Source organism: Pristiophorus japonicus, unplaced genomic scaffold (genome assembly GCF_044704955.1).
Source record: "Pristiophorus japonicus isolate sPriJap1 unplaced genomic scaffold, sPriJap1.hap1 HAP1_SCAFFOLD_576, whole genome shotgun sequence".
Classification (NCBI taxonomy): Eukaryota; Metazoa; Chordata; class Chondrichthyes; family Pristiophoridae; genus Pristiophorus; species Pristiophorus japonicus.
The window spans coordinates 73,888-82,293 of record NW_027254484.1 but is presented as its reverse complement, the minus strand read 5'-3'; the positions used below and the strand labels follow the sequence as shown (position 1 = coordinate 82,293).

Below are 8,406 nucleotides of genomic sequence, written 5' to 3'. Positions count from 1 at the left end.
CTCGAGGTGCTAGGCGCCCTCCCGGATGCACTTCCACCACTTAGGGGCGGACTGCTCTTTGGGCCAGGGGGGACTCCCAGGTGTCGGTGCAGGGGGCGGGGGTGTTGCACTTTATGAGGGGAGTGGGTGTGTCCCTTGCAGAACGTTTCCTCTGCCCACCTTGGGGCTCGCGCGCCCGTGCAGGAGTTCCGAGTCGAGCGCTCGCTTCGGGAGTCTGGTGTCTGGGGGGCGGGGGGGAACATGCGGACAATATCTGAATATATTTACAGATAGATTTATATCAACGGAATGAGATCAATATCTGTCCATCAATCTATCTGTAAATACATCAACGGGGGAATGAGTCAGCGAGGGAACTATTCAGGGGCATAATATTACTCTTCTATATTGATAAAGCTCAAAATATATTAATTGGGGCACTTGGGATATTCCGGGGTCAATATTGATTTTTGAGCGTCTAAAATCCAGAGTTCCAAAATTCGGAATGTTTCGGAATCCAGACTCTCCCCTCGCCCTCCTCGGCTCCCCCGCTCTCCCCTCCCCCACTAACCTCAGCTGGCCAACCCCACCAACCTCAGCCCAGGCAACGACGTTCCGGAATCCGGAAATCCCCCGGAATCCGGAGCGGCCTCTCCACCTGTACGTTTACTCGATCTCAAAATATCTTAAAACAGCTCAATAGGCTGCAATTGGGGCAGTGAGAGAGAGAGAGAGAGAGAGAGAGAGGGGGGAGTAATCTGGGATTAAATATTCGTCGCCAACGATTAATATCTCTGTGACTGTATCGATTGGGGAACTTGGGATAATCGGGAAACAATATTTAATCTTTGTGTATTATTCCCTGTATGTACAAAAGCAGGGAAGTCTTGCTCCAGTTACACAGGGTATTGGTGAGGCCACACCTGGAGTACTGCGTGCACAGTTTTGCTCTCCGTATTTACCAAAGGACACACTTTGCTTTGGAGGCAGTTCAGAGAAGGTTCACTCGGTCGATTCCGGGGATGAGGGGGTTGACTTATGAGGAAAGGTTGAGGAGGTTGGGGCCTCTACTCATTGGAGTTCAGAAGAATGAGAGGCGATCTTATCGAAAGGTATCAGATTATGAGGGGGGGGCTCGACAAGGTGGATGCAGAGTGGATGTTCCCACTGATGGGGGAGACTAGAACTAGGGGGCATGGTCTTAGAATAAGGGGCCGCCCATTTAAAACTGAGATGAGAAGGAATTTCTTCTCTCAGAGGGTTGTAAATCTGTGGAACTCGCTGCCTCAGAGAGCTGTGGAAGCCGGGACATTGAATATATTTAAGACAGAGATAGACAGTTCCTTAACCGATAAGGGGGCGGGCAGGGAAGTGGAGCTGGGTCCATGATCGGATCAGCCCACGATCGTATTAAATGGCGGAGCAGGGCTCGAGGGGCCGAATGGCCCACTCCTGGCTCCTATTTCTGATGTGAGAATCCCAGTGGACCCAAACCCCCTTCCCTGCTCAGTGACCGAAGGGAGTTTGAGCAATCCTTCGATAAAGTACCACATGAGAGGTTACTGCGCAAGATAAAAGCTCGCGGGGTTTGGAGGTAATATATTAGCACAGATGGAGGATGGGCTCACTAACAGAGAACAGAGAGTCGGGACAACTGTTCATTCTCGGGTCGGCAATCAGTAACTAGTGGGGTGCCCCAGGGATCAATGCACCTGAATAAATGCTGCAAGAGGGCCCTGGGGCACTGAGGCCAAGTGGCTGGGGGTCAATATTACTGTTTATACATTAATATGTCTCTAAATAGCTCCAAAACTCCCTCAATTGGGGCAGGGATGGAGGGAGGGCATCAGTGAGGGCTTAATATTACTGCCCGTATATTAATATATCTCATATATAGCACTTGGGATCACCAGGCAGCAATATTAATGTTTTTCTTTGAACAGAGCTCGAAATATCTTAAAATTCCTCAATTTGCTTAAATTGAGGCAAGGTGTGAGGGAGGGTGACCTTCAAGGGTTAATATTACTGCCTGTATATTAATATAGCTCATGTATAGCACTTGGGATCATCAGGAACCAATATTAATCTTTGTATATTAATATATACTTCAATATCGCTAACTCTCTCTCAATTGAGGCAAGGTGTGAGGGAGGGTGTCCTTCAAGGGTTAATATTACTGCCGGTATATTAATATATCTCACTTGGGATAACCTGGGATCCATATGAATCTTTCTACATTCATATATCTCCGAAATAGCTCGCTGTGCTTCAATTGGGGCAGCTTGTGAGAGAGGACATCATCGAGGGGTTAATTTCTGACATATCAGGAGAGACTGGATCGACTGGACTTATATTCGCTGGAGTTTAGAAGGATGAGAGGGGGATCTGATAGGAAACATGTCAAATTCTGACGGGACTGGACAGGTTAGATGCGGGAAGAATGTTCCCGATGTTGGGGAAGTCCAGAACCAGGGCTCACACAGTCTAAGGATAAGGGGTAAGCCATTTAGGACCGAGATGAGGAGAAACTTCTTCACCCAGAGAATTGTGAACCTGTGGAATTCTCTACCACAGAAAGTTGTTGGGGGCCAGTTCGTTGGATATATTCAAAAGGGAGTTAGATGTGGCCCTTACGGCTAAAGGGATCAGGGGGGTATGGAGAGAAGGCAGGAGTGGGGTACTGAAGTTGCATGTTCAGCCATGATCATATTGAATGGTGGGGCAGGCTCGAAGGACCCAATGGCCTGCTCCTGCACCTATTTTCTATGTTTCCATGTCTCTAACTATGCTGTAATTGGGGCAGTGAGTGAGAGAGGGCATATTGACGGGGTTAATATTAGTGTCTGTATTTTAATACATCTCATACTTCGCACATGGAGCACTTGGGGATAATGAGTCAATATTAATGTCTAAATATCGTAAAATATCTCTCTCTGTTTAAATTGGGGCAGAGAGTATATAACGGAATGAGTATAAGGGTTAATATCACTTGTCTATATCTCATCGTTAGAGGCAGCCCCTTGGAATCGAGGAAGACTTGTTTCCACTCTTAAAAACGAGGCCTAAGGTGGCTGAATAGTCCAATACGGGAGTCGCAGACCCTGTCACGGGGTGGGACAGATAGACGTTGAGGGAAAGGGGAGGGTGGGACAGATAGACGTTGAGGGAATGGGAGGGTGGGACAGATAGACGTTGAGGGAAAGGGGAGGGCGGGACAGATAGACGTTGAGGGAAGGGGAGGGTGGGACAGATAGACGTTGAGGGAAGGGGAGAGTGGGACAGAGAGACGTTGAGGGAAAGGGGAGGGTGGGACAGATAGACGTTGAGGGAAGGGGAGGGTGGGACAGATAGACGTTGAGGGAAAGGGGAGGGTGGGACAGATAGATGTTGAGGGAAGGGGAGGGTGGGACAGATAGACGTTGAGGGAAGGGGAGGGTGGGACAGATAGACGTTGAGGGAAGGGGAGGGTGGGACAGATAGACGTTGAGGGAAGGGGAGGGTGGGACAGATAGACGTTGAGGGAAAGGGGAGGGTGGGACAGATCAGACGTTGAGGGAAAGGGGAGGGTGGGACAGGTTTGCCGCACGCTCCTTCCGCTGCCTTGCGCTTGCTTTCTGCGTGCTCGCAATTGGCGACGAGACTCGAGGTGCTCGGCGCCCTCCCGGATGCACTTCCACCACTTAGGGGCGGACTGGTCTTTGGGCACAGGGGGGACTCCCAGGTGTCGGTGGGGGGGGCGGGGGTGTTGCACTTTATGAGGGGAGTGGGTGTGTCCCTTGCAGAACGTTTCCTCTGCCCACCTTGGGGCTCGCGCGCCCGTGCAGGAGTTCCGAGTCGAGCGCTCGCTTCGGGAGTCTGGTGTCTGGGGGGCGGGGGGGAACATGCGGACAATATCTGAATATATTTACAGATAGATTTATATCAACGGAATGAGATCAATATCTGTCCATCAATCTATCTGTAAATACACCAACGGGGGAATGAGTCAGCGAGGGAACTATTCAGGGGCATAATATTACTCTTCTATATTGATAAAGCTCAAAATATATTAATTGGGGCACTTGGGATATTCCGGGGTCAATATTGATTTTTGAGCGTCTAAAATCCAGAGTTCCAAAATTCGGAATGTTTCGGAATCCAGACTCCCCCCCCTCCCCCTCCCCTTGTGAGACTTGTGTGGTGGGGGGAGGGGGTGTGTGCGGGGGTGGGGAGCGCGCGCGTCGGCCATTTGCATTGTCTCAACGCTCGCCCGTCTTCCTCCTCCCCCCCCCCCCCCACCCCTTGCAGGGCCAGCGAGAGACACCGACCTCTCTCTCTCTCCGTGGGCTGTTCCCCCGCTCCTGCCCCCCTCCCCCCAACGCCCCCCTCGGGAAGAAGAAGAGGAGGAGAAACAAAAGAGCAAGGGGGTCTGCGGGCAGGGGTGAGAGGGGGGGGTGCGAAAAGGAGGTTTGCTGGCAGAGGTGTGCGATCGTCGCCCCGCTCCCCCTCCCCCCGCAAAGAGACCGGCGCGTGACAAGCGACTCGACCCAGCGGCGACCAACAGCGACAACCGTGGGGCCCGGAACGGACGCCCCCCCACCCTCCGGAGCAAGAAGCCTCGACGGACAATCCATCGACCCCCCCCTCTGCCTCGGACTATTTATCTCGCCACTCGCGACCCCCCCCTTGCCGGCTGTGACGATCGCGAGGGAGAGAGAAGAAGGGCGGTAGACGTGGGTACTCCGTCGGAAGGCGGGAGGGAGAGGAGGGAGACGGCGCGGGCGGCTGGCGATGCGCGCGGTCGGGTAGCGCCCCCACCCTCCCCCGCCCCGGGACGATGACGCGCCGGGCCCCGCTCCGCCGGGGGAGGCCCGGCCCGCCCGCCCCCCGCCGCCCCCACCGCTGCGGCGACTGCGGCAAGCGCTTCCCGGGCGCCTGGCCCCTCTGGCGTCACCGGGCCCTGCACCCGCCCCGCACGCCCTTCATCTGCTCCTCCTGCGGGCGGGGCTTCGGCTACTTCCCGCTGCTGGCCCGCCACCGCTGCCGGCCGCCGCCGTCGCCGCCGCCGACGCCGCCCGCCGGCGCGCCGGATCCGCGCGGCGACGCGCAGCGTTGCCGCTCCTGCGGCCTGGACTTTGCCCTGCCCGAGCTGCTGGCCCGCCACTCCTGCGAGCGCCAGCGCCCGTACCTGTGCCCGCTGTGCCCCAAGCGCTTCGCCACGCCCTGGTACCTCCAGAAGCACCGGCGCCGTCACGGGCGGCCCTCGGCCTTCGCCTGCCCCCAGTGCGGCAAGTCCTTCAAGGAGCGCTACGAGCTGGCCCGCCACGCCCTGGTCCACGACCCCTCCCGCCCCTACCGCTGCGACGCCTGCCCCCGCCGCTTCGCCCGGCCCCGGGGCCTGGCCTGCCACCGCCGGGCCGAGCACGGGCCCCCGCCCCGCCGCCCCTTCCGCTGCCGGGCCTGCGGCAAGGGCTACAGCCGCTCGGCCCACCTCCTGCGGCACCAGTACTCGCACACCGGCGAGCGGCCGTACCCGTGCCCCGAGTGCCTGCGGGCCTTCCGCGACCCCGGCACGCTCCGCCGTCACCGGCGCACCCACCAGAGGGCGCCGGTGGCGGCCTCCGCCGCATTGATCGCTCCCTCGTCGCCAACGTTGACGTCATTGGCCTCGTCGCCAACGTTGACGCCATTGGCCTCGTCGCCAACGTTGACGCCATTGGCCTCGTCGCCAACGTTGACGCCATTGGCCTCGTCGCCAACGTTGACGCCATTGGCCTCGTCGCCAACGTTGACGCCATTGGCCTCGTCGCCAACGTTGACGCCATTGGCCTCGTCGCCAACGTTGACGACAACGTTGACATCATGGGCCTCGTCGCCAACGTTGACGCCGACCTCGCTCGGGCCCGCCCCGCCCTGCCCGGCCCCCGGCCCGACAACGGCGGCCAACGCGGACGGGCCCGCCCCCCTCCCCGAGCGCCCCAAGTGCGCCGTGTGCGGCAAGTCCTTCTGCGACCCCCAGGCCCTCTCCCGCCACCACCTGGCGGGCCACGCCGGCCAGGGCCCCTTCTCCTGCCCGCTGTGCCGGCTGACCTTCGAGGGGGCGGCCGAGCTCCAGGAGCACGCCTCCTCCTCCGCCGCCTCCTCGTCGCCGTTGCACCGGGGAGGAACGGGGGTGGCCCTGCACCCGCCGCTGCCCGCCCCCTTCCGCTGCGCCCAGTGCGGCCGCCGGTACAGCCGGGCCTCCCACCTCCTCCGCCACCAGCGCAGCCACACCGACGAGCGGCCCTTCGCCTGCCCGGCCTGCGGCAAGGGCTTCGTCAACTCCTACGAGCTGCTCCGCCACCGGTTGACTCACACCGACGAGGCCCCCTTCCCCTGCCCCCGCTGCGACAAGCGCTTCAAGCGGCCCCACTACCTGGCCCAGCACCTGCGCACCCACACCGACCAGACCCCCTACCCGTGCCCGCTGTGCCCCAAGCGCTTCAAGACCGCCTCCTACCTGCTCAAGCACCGGGGGCGCCACCTGCCCGACCCGCCGCGGCACGCTTGCCCGCAGTGCGACAAGGGCTTCCGCTACCCCTACGAGCTGGCCCGCCACCTGCGGGCCCACTCGGACCGGGCCCCCTACCCCTGCCCCTCCTGCCCCCGCCGCTTCAAGAGCGGGCGGGACCGCGACCACCACGCCCGCCTCCACACGGGCGAGCGGCCCTACGTCTGCGGCCAGTGCGGCAAGGGCTTCACCCGCCCTTCGCTGCTGGGCCGGCACCGGCGCACCCACTCGCCGCTGCGCCCCCACGCCTGCCCCCGCTGCGGCCGGGCCTTCAAGGCCCCCGGGGGGCTGAGGGGCCACCGGGCCAGGCACTGCCGGGGGGGGCCACCGACGCCGGAGGCCGGGGAGCAGCATGCGCAGAGCCGGCAACTCCCGCAGGGCTCGGAGGATGCGCATGCGCAGAGCCGGCAACTACCACATTGCTCGGAGAATGTGCATGCGCAGAGCCGGCAGCTGCCGCAGGGCTCAGAGGATGCGCATGCGCAGAGGCGGCAACTACCACATAGCTCGGAAAATGCGCATGCGCAGAGCCAGCAACTACCACATTGCTCGGAGAATCTGCATGCGCAGAGCCGGCAGCTGCCGCAGGGCTCAGAGGATGCGCATGCGCAGAGGCGGCAGCTGCCGCAGGGCTCGGAGAATGCGCATGCGCAGAGCCGGCAACTACCACATAGCTCGGAAAATGCGCATGCGCAGAGCCGGCAACTACCACATTGCTCGGAAAATGCGCATGCGCAGAGTCGGCAGCTGCCGCAGGGCTCGGAGAATGCGCATGCGCAGAGCCGGCAGCTGCTGCAGGGCTCGGAGAATGCGCATGCGCAGAGCCGGCAACTACCACATAGCTCGGAAAATGCGCATGCGCAGAGCCAGCAACTACCGCAGGGCTCGGAGAATGCGCATGCGCAGAGCCGGCAACTAGCACATTGCTCGGAAAATGCGCATGCGCAGAGCCGGCAACGACCACATTGCTCGGAAAATGCGCATGCGCAGAGCCGGCAACTACCACAGGCCCAAGGCCTCAAACTCCCACAGGGCTTAGAGGAGGCGCATGCGCAGAACCGCGAACCCCCGCAGGCCCAAGGCCTGGAACTCCCGCAGGGCTACGAGGCCCCGTATGCTGACATCCGCCAACCCCCGGAGGCCAGCACCTCGGACGCCCCCCTCCCTGCGCGGGCGGCCAGCCCGGACGCCCCCGCCGCCCCCCGCCCCTACGACTGCGCCCTGTGCGGCCGCGACTTTGGCCGGCTGGTGGAGCTGCTCGGCCACCGTTGCCGTCGCCCGGCCCAGCACCAGCCCGCCTTTCCCTGCCCCCACTGCCCCGAGGCTTTTGCCCGGGCCTTTGAGCTGGCCTGTCACCTCCCCCGCCACGCGGCCGACCGGGCCCTGCCCTGTCCCCGCTGACCGAGGGGGGGGGGCTGGGGTGGGGGCTTAACCCCCTCCCCCCACCCACGGGAGGGCGGGGGAGGAGTTGGGGTAAGAGTGGGCGGGGCTAGGATCCGGTCGTTGCTGGGCAGGTCGAGGGGATCTTGTGGGGACTTGGTCCCAACTCCCCTCCCCCTCCGTCTCCTCTCCTCCCCTCCCCCTCCGTCCCCTCTCCTCCCCTCCCCCGCCGTTCCCTCTCCCCTCCCCCTACTGCACGTTGCAAACACTGAATTATCCCTCGATCGCGGACCGCACAGCTCCCCCGCCTCCCCGCACCCCCACAAGCCCCTCGTGCTGCGCGGCGGGCTATTCGACTGCGGCGTGTATCGCCGCCCGCTCCCCACCTCCCCTGAAGAGGGCGCCGTTTGCAAGCTGGGGTCGGGGTGGGGGGTCTGGTGGGGGGAGGAGGTCAAGCGGACTCATGACCCCTCCCCCGCCCGTGCTCACCTTCGCCCTCTTCTCCCCTACCCCGTCCC

General features: G+C 61.2%; 1 protein-coding gene across 1 annotated transcript; it reads left to right on the top strand.

Annotated features, from left to right (window-relative positions):
- Window positions 1–4,795: 4,795 nt before the first annotated feature.
- LOC139254787 (zinc finger protein 11-like) lies at window positions 4,796–7,909 on the top strand. The gene has a single exon (XM_070873810.1). It carries the CDS (start codon window positions 4,796–4,798, stop codon window positions 7,907–7,909), a length of 3,114 nt encoding a protein of 1,037 aa, XP_070729911.1.
- Window positions 7,910–8,406: the final 497 nt, after the last annotated feature.

Excerpts from the sequence above, each read along its gene's own strand:
- LOC139254787 (XM_070873810.1), top strand. The coding sequence starts at position 4,796 with ATGACGCGCCGGGCCCCGCTCCGCCGGGGGAGGCCCGGCCCGCCCGCC.